The sequence below is a fragment of the Telmatherina bonti genome (assembly GCF_933228915.1).
Source record: "Telmatherina bonti genome assembly, chromosome: 1".
Classification (NCBI taxonomy): Eukaryota; Metazoa; Chordata; class Actinopteri; order Atheriniformes; family Telmatherinidae; genus Telmatherina; species Telmatherina bonti.
This window is the reverse complement of record NC_136619.1, coordinates 11,529,020-11,546,370: the sequence shown is the minus strand read 5'-3', so window position 1 is coordinate 11,546,370 and position 17,351 is coordinate 11,529,020. Positions and strand designations below refer to the sequence as shown.

Genomic DNA, 17,351 nt, shown 5'->3' with positions numbered 1-17,351 from the left:
AACTCCAGAGTGGAAGAAGGTCCAGCCCCTCTCGAGGGTACTGGTTCCAGAGCCCAAGCCATGCGTCGAGGTGAGTCCAACTATATCTAGTCGGAACCGCTCAACCTCGCGCACAAGCTCAGGCTCCTTCCCCACCAGAGAGGTGACGTTCCACGTCCCTAGAGTCAGCTTCTGCAGCCGGGGATCGGACCGCCAGGGTCCCCGCCCCTTGCTGCCGCCCAGCTCACATTGCACCCGACCCATATATACATATGTATATATATATATATATATATATATATATATATATATATATATATATATATATATATATATATATATATATATATATATATATATATATATATAAAAACAAGATTTAAGCATAATTGGATGTTTAATATCTTAAAAATATAAATAGGGACAAAATTTTATGGTAGTTTTTTTTAAGTTGGAAGTAATGAAGTCTTTGCTTTCTGACTGGCAGACGTGTAAAAAAGACTGATCAAACAAACTACTACTTATCAATCAGGTGTGTTCTCTCCACCATGCCTTACCCTACTACTTCGTTTTCGTTTTTGGGCCCACTTCTGCTGCCAGGAGCATGCATGTTATATGCAAAACAAAACAACACGGTTGTTAGTAAGCCATAAAAAGAAACACTGCAGATATAAATGTGTAGTAAATACAGTGCAAACCAGTGTCCCTCATGACAGAACACATGCAGCAGATAAACCTGGGGGCTTGCCATACATTGCTTTTCTTGCTGTCCCAATGCCTGAGTGAGAGACTCATGTCCACCAGCACGACGCCCATGTCCTCCTCCAGGCTGTTTGGGTCATCCAGTGCCAGAGACAGCTCATTGACCCTGAGACAAGGCGAATTTCAGCTTAAAGTTAAACACATCTACATGTGAGACAGGCGGTCAGGTGACACTCAGTATATGAGTTTTATTCTGACCAAAAACAAAACTAAGTTTCACTGAGCAGCAGAGAGAGGAAACCAGGCTGAAATATTCTACAAAACACTGATCCACTCACATAGAGCTGTAATGGGGTTCAGGTTAACGTAGGGTTGTGAAAACAGCCACTATACAGGTAAAAATATACAACCATAAATTTATTGTAAACACAGATTAATCTGAGCAAACACCAGAACTAAACTCCTCCTCCTCTGCTGAGGTGGCATTTCTGTGCACGTGTGGACAGAGCAGATAATAATCAGACTATTTTCTTAACAATGTCAGTGAAATCTGGAAGGATTGGTGCATGTTTTCGCTGTTTGAACAGCGCTGGAAAACTGGAACTGTGGTGAGAAAAAATAACAAAAAGCTTTACTTCCAAAAGAGAATTTCCTCCATCTGTGTCTGTCTGAGTCCTTGAGCCTAAAAGAGTTCCAACAAAACTACATCAAATGTGTAAAAGTAAACAGCCAAAGTTTTGAGCTACATTTTTACTGTTTCATAACTTCCAAAGAGAATTACGCAGAGGTGGCAATTCCTGGTCCAGAAAGTAAAAGTCCTTCCATTGGATCTACCTGTACATTTAGAACAGGTGTTTTCACTAACAGGCTCATTTACCTGGCAAATAAACTCTGCTCATTAAATTCAGATCGTGTGGTGACTTGTCGGAACAGCTGCCGGACAGGACTTTTATTTTCTGGACCAGGAATTGCCACCTCTGGAATTACATATTGTTTCCTAAAGCAAATGGTCAGTAATAAAATGCTGTTTCTGTCCGCTAAATCACAGTTTACATTGTCTAACGAATGTACACAAAACTACCCCCACATTAATCTACACCTCTGCAAGATTCAGACAGACAGACAGACAGATAGACAGATAGACAGATAGACAGACAGATAGATAGATAGATAGATAGATAGAACAATTTAACCTCAGATGAAATTCTATTAACATTTTAGCTTGAAAAAAAGGGAGGGTGTGATAGCAGACTGTAATATGTTACGTGAATATATCTAGATTTAAATAAATTAATTTAAGTGACAAGTGCTATAGTATGTAAATTCAGCATAGAAACATACACCATTAATTCTGTACTTTTAGTTTTAGTATATTCATTTTAGATGCTCGCTGTACAGAAATGGTGTATGTAAAACACCATTTTAAAATAGAATTCTTACATTAGTTCCTCTATATTACAATAAATCTCCTACTTAAATGCAAATATTATTTAGGTCTGTTGTTCAGAGTTCACATGTCACCCTTCTCCAGCAAAGTGCCGACAACACAAGCTGCCAAAAGGACAAGTCATTTAGAAACAGCGTTTCTGTTTTATGTTCACCAGAGGGCGATGTTACCCGCTAGAAAGAAAGAAAGAAAAGGAAAAGAGAAAGAAGAACGACCAAACTGTGGCAACTTCTTTGAAAACAAGCATTTGAAAAGACATTAAAACACATAAGTAAATGCATTATATTAGATTTTTGTACACAGAAACAAAACATTACTAATGTTTTAAAAACCCAGAGTCCGTCATCTTTTAAGCTCCACAACTTTGGCACTCGCATTCGGTTCCCAACACCTCATACAGTCACAGATTAGCACCACACTTACTTGTCCATTTCCAGATCACTAAGGAGGACAAAGGTGGAGCCCATGAAGTCATCAGTGGTCAGGTCACGATCATATACCTGCATCAGATCAGATAACGACTGAACGTTACCACAGGGAGGCAGCTCAAACCACAACAACTGGCTGCACATGAGGAATCTCACACACCCCAATACTGATCAAATACACTGATTAAACAGTAATGTTTAGATGCTATTAAAAAACTACTTTTTTATGATAGTGAAAGGCACAGTCTGTCAGTGAAGCTCCAACTGATTACAGATCTGTAAGCCATAATAACATACCTTGATGTAAAGTCTCTGATTCAGATCCTTCACAGGCAAAGTGAAGGACTCGTTCCATGTTGGGTTCAGGTTTTTATAAACCACTTTGCTTTTGTAGAAGGTTTTTCCATCCAGCTTGAACTTCACATAAGGATCACTGGTACCTGAACATAGAAAGGACAAAAGAAAAAAACATAAATACAAATATTTACAAAGTTTTATCTGTAAACCCAACAGAGCTCCTCCTGCATTCACTCAGCTTTCAAGCATCATGAGTCACTGGGAGTAACACCATTGATCTTGTTACTACTTTCCACACCAGCCCCCGTCTCACCTTTCTGAACTTTAAGAGAAACATCTCAGATTTCAGTAAAAGGGGGACCCAAGCTTCTCTCATTGTGTGTGTGAAGGATGTGGGTTTTTCCTCTCCAACTGAAGGGCCCACAACTTCCTGAATCAACAGTCAATAAAGGTTTTGCTTCCGTTTTGACGACGAGCAACACCCAAAGTCTTCATTAAAGGCTGCTTCACATGCAGCCAGGGCAACATGTAAACACGCCTGGTGACATGTAAACACGCCTGGCAACATGTAAACATGGCAACATGTAAACACGCCTGGTGACATGTAAACACGCCTGGCGACATGTAAACACGCCTGGTGACATGTAAACATGCCTGGTAACATGTAAACATGGCAACATGTAAACATAACTGGCAACATGTAAGAACACCTGGCAACACCCAAATACGCCTGGCGACATGTAAACATGGCAACATGTAAACACGCCTGGTGACATGTAAACACGCCTGGCGACATGTAAACACGCCTGGTGACATGTAAACATGCCTGGTAACATGTAAACATGGCAACATGTAAACATAACTGGCAACATGTAAGAACACCTGGCAACACCCAAATACGCCTGGCGACATGTAAACATGGCAACATGTAAACACGCCTGGATCAGGACACGTAAAACTTTAGTTTGTGGATTGATCATAACAAAATAACATGGTTTCTCCACTCAGTAGTTAAAATAAAGGTCATTTTTCTGCAGAAATGGAAATCAATGTCTTTTTGTGTCGTTTCACTTAAGTTCCAGTTGATGGAAACATTTCCTGACCTTTTCCTTTAGACATCACTTGTTCAGTACAAGTCGATTTGTTTCATCGATAGTTGAGATGTTTATGCTCAAATGCAGCAAAACAGATTTAAACCGTCTAACACCTACAGGTGCTTTTGGCCCATCTATTTGTGTACACCATGGGAAATGCCGCCACTTGTAGTTCACAGAAATACACCTACAGTGGGTTTTTTTTTTTTAGCTCCCACTTCATAGTATGAGCCTTTATAACTTTATAACTACAAAAAGTCTGGTCCAGTTGGGGTTAGTGGATTTACACGTTAGCAGATTGTCCCAACCTGGCAGCTATCATAACAAGAACCTGTCATTACAAAAACAAAACATTGTTGGAGACTCATTCATACAAAGCGCGGCTCTTTAAAAACCCAGAACAAAGCAGAAAAGAATGGACCGTCTTTACTGGGCCTTCGTGCACACAGGAGGATTTACTTTGCTTCTCAGTGAAAATGTCACTTGAAAAAATTCTCCTGAACACAGGTTGTCTTTCTTCCCATCACCACCACAGAGCGGTCCACCAGACCACCATCAAGTTTTACAGATGGGATTAGGATCTCCTCCTGGTGTTCATCATTAATCCAAACAGCTTTATTTTTCCATCCTTAGAAAACTTGTAAGAGGCCGCTTCGTTGTGTTTTCAAGCACTGGTTTCCTTCTTGCAGCTCTGCCACAAACACCATCGTAGTTTGGCGTTTCTTCTACGGTAGACTCATCAACAATAGCTAACAGGACTTACAGATTCTTACACACCTTCATCATAATCTTTGTTGGTTTGCCACTCCTTGGGAGGATATTTGCCTTAAATAATAAATGAAGAATAGCCTTAAATGTTTTGAGTGTGAAGACAAACGCTCATCAATTACCAAATCCTAAATGTAATGAGGCTGACATGCTTTCTGCATGTTGTGTAAACCATCTGATCAAACGGAAAATAACAGCGGGGCGATCATGTGCTGTTTTTAAATGACCATATAAGCTTAGTAATAACGAGTGAAACCAAATCTTTCTTTACCCGTCGTCCTTCATTTTCTGTGGTGAATGCACAGCAACACAAAGGAGACAAATGTAATCCAATTACATGCTGGGAGGGAAAGTATCTGCTGCACTGAATGCTGGGTGTGGCTCAAACAAGTTGTAATATGCTGTCTGGAATCCTGCCCCGGCCGGCACAGGATCTGCACAGCTGACCTGACGCTCAGGTGTATTTGTTATACCCTGCACTCAGTACAATAAAGCACCGTCAAACGCACATTCCTGGCTAACATGAGGCAAGGCTGAGTAAACATACAGAGGCTGCAAGAAGTAGGAACACACACATTGCCTGTGATGGAAACCTAGGTTTGTTGGTCGCTTAAGCTTCAGGCTTTGCTTCAGGGGGAAATTTGGTAGGTTTAGCAAATCAACACCAGCGCATGTTGCAACGTGAGACGTGGTCTGGCAGAAGGAATCAACAGCAGTACACACACTCAGCCTGACACGCACATACAGCGGCTAACGCAAGATTAAGCCCAATGACTTCAGCAACAAACTGTAAAAACTATAGAGGCGGGAAAATCCAATCAAAAAATCTAAATTGCGATTTTCTTTTGCGTCACAATTTTAAAATAGATTTTTTTATTTTCAAATAAATAAAAATAATGATAATTTTGTCATTTTTAGAGTTTTTATTGATCTTTTAACGTGTCTTCTTTGGCGTTATAGCAGCAGATTGATGGTCTGGCGACTGTGTTGTTTTTTCCTAACTGAAATCAAGAAAAATGACGAGCAAAAAAAAGTTTTATAAATTTTTCTTTTGTTTTTAATCTACAAAAAATAGCAATATCGAAGAATTGTGGGAATCACAATTTAAATTGAGCCGTCACCCAAAAAATCGAATTGAATCGGGACAAAAGCATATCGTCACAGCCCTAAAAACTATGGGTCAAATTTCTCCCTTCTCTCTTGCATGTACTAACACAATGTTTCTCATGTGGGGGTTCGCGTACCGCTGGGGGTACTTCAAGGCGCTCCAGGCTTTTTATCTTTTACGTTTTCTTTAAAACATCCTTACATAAAATAAATATATAATAAATATTTATTTTAAATTTACATTTAGATTTCATTCCTCCCAAAATCCCACATTTTGACGTGACTTGAAGCCCACCCGTTAAGAGCCAAATCGTATTCGTCAGTCACTGTCGCCTTGACAACACAAACAATGGAGTCCTGGTTGAAGCTTATTGAAGATGAATTGTTTTGCACAGTTAAAGTTTAATAAACCAAATACAAATGTGCCGTATTTCATGTTTTTTCTTAACCAAAAATACTTAGCAGTGGTTGCGGGGGGGTACCTGGCTGAAAAAATATTTTACAGGGGGTACTGTGGTGCAAAAAGGTGAAGAAACGCTGTTCTAACACCATGAAGTATTCTTAGCTTCTGCTGGAACCTGGTTTCTCTGGTTGGACCATTAAAGGGCATCACTTTCTCTAAGCACACAAAGAACATTTGGACATTTGTTTCAATATCTTATTGTTCACAGTTTGCTGAATAGTTTTTGATATTTTTAAACGTAGAGCAGCCTTCCCTGTTGTATCTGCTAGTCTGTGTTGCATCATTATTAAACAGAATGGGGGTAAAGCTAGAATAGAGGAAGTGTTGGCAGCGTATTTAGCTGATGTTTAAGCAGTAGCGGTGCTGAGACAAAGTTCTTACCAGAGCGGTCCCTGATGACCAGGTTGCGTCCTCCTTTCAGGTTGATGGTGAGCAGGAAGGACCTGGGTGAATCCTGGATGTTCTCCGGCACACTCACAGACTCGTTCCCCATCTCGTACTACACACACAAACCATTTCATTACTTATACACGGCTCAAAAAGATAAAGGGAACATTTAAGAGACGCATCACAGATCGATGGAAATGAAAATCATTAACCAATGGGAGGTCTGGATTCAGATCAGATCACAGGATGACCCAACATCTGGGGAAATTCCTCAAGACATTTCAGAATGAGGTTCAGTAGTGTGTGTGTGGCCTCTGCATGCCTGTATCCACTTCCTACAACATCTAGGTATGGTCCTGATGATGGGACCACTGAGATCTCCTCCCAGACCTGGACCAGGACACCAGACAGACACTGGACAGTCTGTGTTGGGACTATAGACCGTATATGAAAGATGGACGGACCCTACGGTGGTTAAAAGTGAAGCCTATCCGGACGTGCATAAAACTACAGTTCCCCTTAGTTCCACTAGGGGCTCCAAAACAGAGCAAATCCCCATAGACTTCCATGTTAAAAAGACCAACTTCACAGCAGAAATAAACATGTTTACAGCCTGGATCAAAAATCCATTTTAGGTTAATAGGTCAGGTGTACCTTCATGACAACTGTGGGGGGAGTGAAGTGTTTTCTAACTCCTCCGTTTAAGAGTAATTTAATCTCACAATTCAGCATATTTAGGGGCGTGTCCTTTTGATTGACAGGTACCCGATCTTCTGCTTCAAGTCAGAAAAATGTAGAACAACTGCGGTTTTTAGCGTGTTAACAACGTGACTTAGCTTTAGCCCGCTTACCTCCGTTAGCTGGTTAGCTCCTGTTATCTCCGGGTTAGCTCGGTTAGCTCTTAGCTACAGAAAGCCCAGAGTTTGCTAGATGTCAATCATCCACCATGACGCTCACAGCCCCCCTCTCTGCTCCACCTCTTTGCCCATATTTGTATTTTCCGGACGAGACGCGCATGCCCCTGCCAAGATGGCGATGGTAGGAACCGCCCACCGAGCTTCTATTCAGCTCTTCAGAAACCTATGGGTGACGTCATGAAGGCTACGTCCATCTTTTTATATACAATCTATGATTGGGATGTGGTGGTTCTGGATGGAACAGGGCATGATGTCACAGAGGTGCTGGACTGGATTCAGCCTGGCCAGTTCACAGCATCAGTGCCTTCATTATGCAGGAACTGCTGACGTACTCTGGTCTGGTGAGCACATGGAGGTCTGCGTGGCTCTCCGAGGAGACCATCAGTAACCCACTTCCAAACTGGTCATGCTGGAAGATGTTACAGGCATCTTCCATGGCATCTACAAACTCGCACACATCTGTCACATGTGCTCAATGTGAACCTGCTCTCATCCATGATGAGTACAGGATGCCAACCACCAGTCTGCCACTCCTGGTGTTCGTGCATGCCAGTATGGCCGCATGGTGCATGCCAGTATGGCCGCGTGGTGCATGCCAGTATGGCCGCGTGGTGCATGCCAGTATGGCCGCGTGGTGCATGCCAGTATGGCCGCGTGGTGCATGCCAGTATGGCCGCGTGGTGCATGTCAGTATGGCCGCGTGGTGCATGCCAGTATGGCCGCGTGGTGCATGCCAGTATGGCCGCGTGGTGCATGCCAGTATGGCCGCGTGGTGCATGCCAGTATGGCCGCGTGGTGCATGCCAGTATGGCCGCGTGGTGCATGTCAGTATGGCCGCGTGGTGCATGCCAGTATGGCCGCGTGGTGCATGCCAGTATGGCTGCGTGATGCATGCCAGTATGGCTGCACGGTGCATGCCAGTATGGCTGCGCGGTGCATGCCAGTATGGCTGCGCGGTGCATGCCAGTATGGCTGCGCGGTGCATGCCAGTATGGCTGCGCGGTGCATGCCAGTATGGCTGCACGGTGCATGCCAGTATGGCTGCGCGGTGCATGCCAGTATGGCTGCGCGGTGCATGCCAGTATGGCTGCGCGGTGCATGCCAGTATGGCTGCGTGGTGCATGCCAGGCCTCGCTTGTAGAAGTCGTCATCGGGAGCTCTGGTTGTGCTCCTCCTGTTCCTCCTTTCACAAATGAACAGATAGCAGTCCTACTGCTGGATAGGCCTGCTACAGCTCCTCCATGCTCTCCACACTAGGGGTGTGAAAATCAAATTGAAAAAGCGAAAATATGGATTTTTTTTTTTTTTGCTCCACAATTTTAAAATCGATTTTTGAATAAAAAATCGTGTTTTTTTCAAATAAATTTAAATTTTCCATAAGAATTTTTTTTTGTCATTTTTATTTATCTTTTTATGTGTCTTCTTGGGCATTATAGCAGCAGAATGATGGTCTGGCTACTGTCTTGTTTTTTCCTAATTGAAATCAAGAAAAATGACGAGCAAAAAAAAAAAAGTTTTATACATTTTTTTTGTTTGTTTTTAATCTACAAAAATCAGCAATATTGAAGCATTGTGAGAATCGCAATTTAAATCGAATCGGCACCAAAAAAAAAAACAAGAAAACAAATCGAATCGGGACAAAAGCATATCGTCACAGCCCTACTCCACACCGTCAAAACTTTCTTGCCACAGAGCACATTAATGTACCATCCTGGACAAGCTGCACTACTTATGTCCTTTATACCCAAACCACATTCAGCCAAAACCACCTGGAAAGTTTATGCATTGCACTCTGAGATGTTTGTCCAACATGTTCACTGCACCGACGTGGAATAGAGAAAACATGAAAACATGTCAAGTCATTTTTGTTTTGTGTGCTCTTCATGAAGCTGCTGCAGCCACCACTGAACTGATGTAAACAGGCTGCAGGTAAACCCAAACTGGCAAATTACTCCCACAATCCTGTACGTCGCATGTCTTTCTATAAAGGAAGCTTTGTTTTCTTCACATCACAAGATGTTTAAGGTGAGCAGTTTGCATTAAACTGAATCGGTAATTGGCATGAGAATTCACAACAGTAGGTGTTTTCTGGAGTCTAACGAAGAAAAACATCAGTTTTATGAACTATGCCAGTTTTTCTGCACTTCCTACTGACACTGACAGCAATGCTAGGCATTTCTTTGTAAACATCACGTGATCACAAACCCCTGGAGGTTAAAGTTTTCATCAGCTACTGCATCCCGACTCTTGACCACCCAATAGAAACATCTGAGGCACAGACCGACACTGCTGATAAGATTCACACCCTGAACATTTATGCCTTAAGACTTCCGTATGCTCCACTCACGTTGTCACATTTCATTTAGTCTTAATCAATCCTGCTTTTTTCCATTAAGGCACAAAAACAGAGAGAAAGCACAAAAAAGCTGGATCTTTCTTGCTCATATAATTAAGATGAAAAGTATTTGCGATACCAACATTGTTGCAGCTGTTGTGACAAACCTCTAAAACATATATCAACATGACACCATCAGTTTTTCCCTTTTCACTTCTTCTCCATGAAACAGATTAATCTGTTCCAGTCACCCAAGCTTGTATTTGTTAGTGAACAAATCCCTGCTAACTGGAATCGGTCTGCTAAGTGTCCCAACTCTGATGCCTGCTGCCTCATCATGTCCTGATCCCGACACAATAATCTGGAATTAAGCTTTGACACGACTGTATGTCAGCCAAGGCGTAACATGTTACGATGCCACAGCCACTTGACAGACCAGCCTATTCTAGACTAAAGCACCGAGACGCAGCTTAAGATAAACGCAGCAGGAATGACATTTTCAGCTTAAACTCTCAGAGAAATGCATAAATAACATTAAAATTAAAGCATTCAAACAACAGAATCAAGTCACAAGTCAAGAATAGTGCAAACTGGACAGCATCACTTACATTCTGGTTGTCTCCGTCCTTTAAAATGTGACTCCAAAAATCATGATTATTATACTGCTGAGACAAAGATAAATAATCTTCAAAAGCTTATGATGCTAAACCATACGGAGAGGGTTTAAAAGGCACAAAAAGCCCCAGATGATGAAAGATTCAGTCTGTTGATCAGCTAAAGGGCCACAAACTGATCCCTGTTTGGCATTTTCACCACAAGCATAAATCCTCTGAGCATTTATTAAAAATTCCTGTGTCCTGCAGACTGACCACAGTTAACCCCAGAACTTCCTCACGAGCAGAACACAATTTGTTTCTGTCCTCTTTTTTTTTGTTAAACGGCAATTCAAGCCCTTTATCTCGTGATAAAAACACAATAAATGATATTTTTGTTTAAAAAACAAAATCCATTGTTACTCTCTTGCAGTCCTAAGAAACAAAATCTCACAAATAATGAAAGTTTCCACTGCTTGGAGAACCTTGGGATGGATCCTAAACACAGTAAAAACATTTTCTTTCTCCTAAAATGTTCTGGTGTCGCGGTAAATTCACCCACTGATGGACCCAGAGGTAAATAAAGCCGCCGGGCTCACATTAAATCTTCTGACCTTCACACTGTAAACAAGGAGAAGAACAGAGGGAGCGAATCGAGATAATATTTGACAGGTCTATAAATTGAAACTTGCAGGGCTAGAAAGCAGCGATCGCACTTGCAGCTGATGTCTAACAGGTGATCATCCGTTGTGTTAACATTTTACAACTGAGCAGTGAACACACAGGAACAGTTTTTAGATACTTTAGCGTCTTTAAAGCATGAATATTTACAGATTATTAACCCTCCAGTGCTCTGCATCGCCAGCTTCGCTGGTCTGCAACCCGATCCCAAACACCTGCGCACCAGTTCCTCATCCTCACCTGTATACAGTCCTACAGAGGTCCCAGTCTTCTCTCTGTCTGTGTGGTTTCGCTGCTCGGATCACAGATTTCACTGCTGAGCAGCCAGCGCGCTCAACAGGTCCTCGTCTCCCCTCAGAGTAGACGATAGGTGAGACGTTCCTGCTTTATCTCGCTGTTCCAGCGACGTTTTCTGTTTGTGTTAATAATAATAATGTTCTACGTGAACCTGCACCCTCCTCTCAAGTGCTCTCTGGCGTGACAGCTGTTCGGTGTTTTATTTAAACTCGTCATACAGACATTAAAAAAAATCTAATCAGGTGACAGTTAGTCTTTATAATGCTGATGACACCAAAGGTTAGATGTTAACATCTCGAATGTGGTAAAAAAAAAAAAAGTAATCAAACAACATCGAGCATAAAGTTTTTTTGGCCTACTGTACTTTGACCAAAGTATGCGACCAGGCAAAAGATGTCAACCTTTTAGAACCAGACCAATGAAAAAATGGCAAGAAAAGTCTATTTACTTCATTATAATTATAATATTTGGTCTTTTTTTTTTCCTTAAAATAAATAAATAAATAAATGGTGGGGATATTTACTAGGGCTGTGACGATATGCTTCCGTCCCGATTCGCTTTGATTCAGAGTTTTTGGATCCCTGTTCAATTAAAATTGTGATTCCCACAATTCTTCGATATTGCTGATTTTTTATTTTTGACTAAAAACAAGAAAAAAAAAACAATACAAAACTTTTTTTGCTTGTCAATTTTCTTAATTTCAATTAGGATAAGAAACAACCCAGTAGCCAAAATGTCAAATTTAGTAATGGTTTATTTTTATTTATTTTAAAAAAAAAAAAAAAAAAAAAAAAAGATTATTAACAAAAAAATTATTTTAAAATTGTGAAGCAAAAAATCCTGATATTCGATTTTTCAATTCAATTTTCCACCCCTAATATTTACTATTTATTAAACTTCATCCTGAATAATCTGCTTTCTGGTGTGCATTAAGGGCAGGAAACAAGAACCAGATTTGCTAAAAAAAAACAGCATTTTTTTAGCAAAGTCTTTACCGTAAAGCGATGTCAAATGTCTCAGAAACTGTTTTTATCATACATGCCACACATTTCTGTGTCATTTCTGCCTTTCAGCCACATTTCACCCAGAGCACTGACCCCATTTCCAGCTGCATGCCTGCTTTCTTTTTCAACCTATTGTTAGGTCTGAGTAATTTTGCGGTCTGCCTTCAATGAGTTCTCACCTGCTGTAATTTAATCTTCCTTATGGTTTACGTTTATCTGTTGACTGATAAATGCTCCTGACTAAAGTCCCAATAATTACATGCTTAAAAATGAGAAAAGAGGTTCAAGCAGTTCAAGGTGAACTGACATGGGAGATTATAAATACATTTCTAAGACCGTGCTTTGTGAAATAAATCTGTGCTTGATCCAGTTTACATGTAAAACGATTAATCCATCAGTTAAGTGAGATTTGCTGATCAGATTATTCTACCCGCTGCTCATCTGATATCATTACTAGATTTAAGTTTGAGTTTCTGACGTGATCTTTTCGGCACCATGCTGCAAGTGATGGAAACCTGCGAAACAGCGACAGGTCTGACAGGTCAGCAGTGGCTTCAAACTGTTTGATCTGAACAAGTCTCAGTCCAGTAGATGGAAACTACCAGCGTGACCTGACCGGTGATTAGATCAAAGTTTACAACTCAAGGAAATCTAATCTTTTGTACAGAGTAGTTGGTATCACACAAGTTTAGTGTTAAAAAGGAAGCCATACTGAATTTTGGCGCATTTTCTTAGTAGTGGGCCCCCAATGATGGGAATTCTGGATTCTTCCTGGTCTGTTAGCTCAGTGTTTTTCAACCACTGTGCCGTGGCACACCAGTGTGTCTTGAGAGATCATCAGGTGTGCCCTGAGAAATGACCCAATTTCACCTAATTGGTCTAAAAAGCAGCTCTGTGTTCATTCAAACAGGCCCCAGTGAAAGATAATAAAATTCGATCTTCTTGTATTTATCTGATTTCTATTCAAGAGGCTTTGACGAGATGGACTTTATGTTAATAATATGGACTTTAAAAAAAAAAACCAACATTTTGGTTTGTGATGTGCCTTTTCAGTGAGAAAAAGTGTGCCTTGGCTCAAAAAAGGTTGAAAAACACTGTGTTAGATAGCCCAGTCAGTAAAAATCAGTCCCATTACAGTCATTTGGTAGATGAAGTGATAATTTAACCATAGCCACCTAAGACAACTCACATGTCTTGCAGGTGGGAGGAAGTACCTACAGAGAAACCACGCATACATGTAAACTCCACGCAGAAAGGCTACTGTTCAAACCTGCCCCCAGCCGAGGCTGGAACCAGTGACCTTCTCACTGTGGTAACCATTACGACACCTCAACAGTCCTATGTTGAGTCTTGTTTTATCTCTTTCTTTGATGAATAAGCCCCAGTGTGTGTTAAAATGGCCATACATCTGCTTGCTAGCATGTGACCTGGTGGGTAAAGAGAAAATCTGCTGCAGCATCACGCTGAACGCCAGAAAACGTTTTAAAGCAGGGCTTTTGCAGCGTCGTGGGATGTTGCCTGGCAACGACGCCCACAGAATTGTCCATTATAAATGCGACTGAATTGAGAATCCATCATGCATCCTGTCTCTTGTCTGAGCTCTTCTCAGAGTCAACATGTATCTCATTCTCTGTCACCGTCTTTCTATTCTCATTTTTCTTTGATAATGTCCCTCATGTTTCCTTGCTGAATCAGCCATGCTGCACGTTTAGGACGTGTGTGTGTGTGTGTGTGTGTTTACATTCTGGCAAGGAAGTGACGCGGTTCTGTAAAGTGAAATGCTGCTGTGATGTAATGTCATTGGCTGAAAAAATATGTCTGAGGACATTCCTGGAGCATTGATGGCTCATTAAAACAAGTCAGAGGCATGGAGGTTTAAGTGTTAAAGGTTATATAGTGTTGCCATAACGATGAACTATACATATTTCTATTCAGTTGTTCATTCTTTTCTCTGCCAGGCTGAGCTGCACAGCGTTCACTTTCACACATATAAAACCGTACATGTCACTTCCTCAAGACAATATTATTTATAAGTGATATAATAAAGGCTGAGTGTTACACATCAAGAGTAAACATTGTCTACTGTTGTCATCAGGTGATGGTGTGACCTGCCAGTCCGCCACTCACGCTCAACTCTTTACATCTGATAACACGACACTAAACAACACACACACACACACACATGCACGGCTGGCACGGCCATGCTGCAAGCTGTTGATTTTAGATGCAGATCCAGTTGCAGCACTAGTTAGCTCCTCCAAGTTAAACTTGTCAAGTCCTGTGTAAATACACCTGACACACATCGACGCACATCTAAAAAACACCTCATCTGTTTACCTGTGAGACCTGTGAGTGTGCTACCAGGATGTCCCTCTGCATTCTTCTGTCCCATAACTTTACATTTTCATCATGAAATTACACACAGATATGATTTTTCTTTTCTCGTTTCATTTGCAGTTTCTGTACCTGTGAGCTGTCTGGGGAAACCTCCACAGGGGCGACTTCAGGGCAGTAGACCGTCATCATCTCTGGCAGGGCCAGTTCTTCCGGCTCCATGCCTTGAACGGGTCTATAAGGAGTCTCTGAAGGGTCCTCTCCACAGAAACTACTGAATGACTCCTGAGAGGAAGCCCAGTCCTTGCAGTCTGTCGGCACGCTTAGCCTGTGTTCACTCTTTCTAGTTCCTCCGCCTCTGCCGAGGCCACTCCCAGCTCCTCCTTCCAGGTGTCTGCCAGACCTCATGAGCGGAGTAGACGGGCTGCTGTAGCAGGGAGCGTTGTGCTGCTGGAACTGCGAGCTGGGGGAGATGCGAGTGTAGTCCTGCCTCATGTTCCTTATGTCTGGGACAGAGGAGCTCATCCGATTGTCCATGCTGCAATCGCGCTGGACGACAGGCTTGCTTGAGCTCATCTTGCCTCGCTTGAAGTGTGGCAGCATCTTCTGGCGGAGCTGGCGGAGCACGCCGGGCTTCTTTGAGTCCATGATGGGGGACGTTTCAGGCTGTCTCTAAGGTCTGAACATCACCGGCAGCTACTGTGCAAAGCAGAGAGAAAGAGAGAGGATGGTAAGTGAAACTACAGAAAATACTGCAACTAACCAGTCAACAGGACTGGGTGATTAATCGGATTTTAATCTCAATTACGATCTGGGTTTTCAAAGATCATAAAAATAAAAGGATGAGATCATTTTTCTCTTTGCAGTTTCCTCTCCTGCTGTCTTCAGTTGTTAACCGAGCGTCTCTGGTGTTGCAGCGCTGTGCTGTAAACTCCTCCCACAGCCGCTTTGCTTTCATTCAGACATTGTTGCCAACTTGGCGAGTTTCTTGCTATATCTGGCGACTTTTTTCTGTTAAAAGCGACAAATCTAGCAACTTTGACTGGCATTATTAGAGACTTTTCTGGTGTTTTGGCGACTGACTTGAAGGCACATATTGTTCTGCAGTTACTGTAAGGAAGGAGCAGCGGGAGCCTCTCCCGTCCTAAAGCACTCCCAGGCGGCCAGTCTCAGTCGGCTCCGGCTGCAGTGAGAACGGGCTGCATTATTTTCATATACATAGATCGGCGAGTTTAACACTGTAATATCCCTCCATTACAGGGCGTTACCATAGCAACGTGTTAATCAGCTGGTTCAGATCAGCTGTCTTTTAACAGGTGAATGAGAGAAACGCGGTGCAGCCTGACAGCGGTTGTTTGGTATAAAACGTACATCGAGGCCAACGTAAAATAGTTCCTATATAAGCGGTAAAAGCAGATAAACAACTTGGAACCGTTCATTAGACGGTTATTATACGCGGCACGGAGGCGAGAACTACACAACACGCAGCATTGTTTAAAATTACTGGATAATTGTGTTAAATAATCCAGATCTCAATTTCAGTCAAAATAATTGTGATTCTAATTTTTGTCATGATCGGGCAGCCCTACCAGTCAACACAAAATTCTTTAGACAATTTCTGACATTTAAAACCAGTTGGGAAACACCTTTGCAATAATTCAGCTTTTAATTCAACTAATTTCATTCCATAAATAATAACTCTTAGGAAAATGTACTTACTTACAACCAAATCTCATGTCAGAAAGTGAATGCCTACTTTGGTTCACAGCACAAAAAGATTAGTTTTACAATAAAGGTTTTAAGACGGTACAGAGACTCAGTTTCCTCAACAGATGCAGCTTAAATTTAAATTTACCCAACATGCCATCGTTCTACATCTCTGTTTGTGTTGCTCTACTTTGCACGAGCTACAAGCATTCATTTGGCAACACTTAAAAGTAGGGAGAATGCATTGATCCATAAACCTTCATGCAATAGGTAACTACTTCAAGACTCCTGATGCATATTTCTACTCCCATTTCCTTTCCTGTCAGATTCCCAGTGCTTTTAAGTTTCACTTTCACATCATATTATTTTTAAAAAAAAAGAGAGCTAATTAAACTGCTTGTGTAAATTACAGTGAATAGACCAAACACTAACTATAAATGCTAACTACAATGCTGTTATTTGTTTTAGTTCTTAATATTAATAAGTGTTTATTAAAGAAAACACCTATTTAAAAGCACTTTTTAAGTATATACATGGGTTAGAATGGTATAGTTATAGAATTCCTTACAGTCATTAATTACCAAGTTTGACTATGTTATAAACTGGAAAATAAAATTATAGAAATATTCTATTACAATATATCATATAAGCATTTTAGAAATAGTTTTATAGTAACATTTCTTTCTACAGAGCTTTTCAAAGATAAAATCATTAAGGGATTTATAGTTAAATCCATAAAAACTGGAAAAAAAAAAAAGGTTTTATCTTGTAAAGCACTGCGGCATAAAAAGTGCTTAAAAAAAAAAGTTTG

At 41.3% G+C, this 17,351-nt stretch overlaps 1 protein-coding gene across 1 annotated transcript in view; it reads right to left on the bottom strand.

Annotated features, from left to right (window-relative positions):
• The window catches only part of LOC306768702 (multiple C2 and transmembrane domain-containing protein 2-like), a gene marked incomplete at both ends in the record, with an annotated part of 44,183 nt that extends 28,702 nt beyond the window's left edge, over nt 1-15,481 (bottom strand). The window contains 7 exons of the mRNA XM_079257119.1: nt 537-569; nt 733-847; nt 2,552-2,628; nt 2,854-2,996; nt 6,667-6,784; nt 10,533-10,586; nt 14,966-15,481. Of these exons, the coding sequence (XP_079113245.1) occupies nt 537-569; nt 733-847; nt 2,552-2,628; nt 2,854-2,996; nt 6,667-6,784; nt 10,533-10,586; nt 14,966-15,481 (1,056 nt within the window). The remainder of the gene's footprint in view (nt 1-536; nt 570-732; nt 848-2,551; nt 2,629-2,853; nt 2,997-6,666; nt 6,785-10,532; nt 10,587-14,965) is intronic.
• Nucleotides 15,482-17,351: the final 1,870 nt, after the last annotated feature.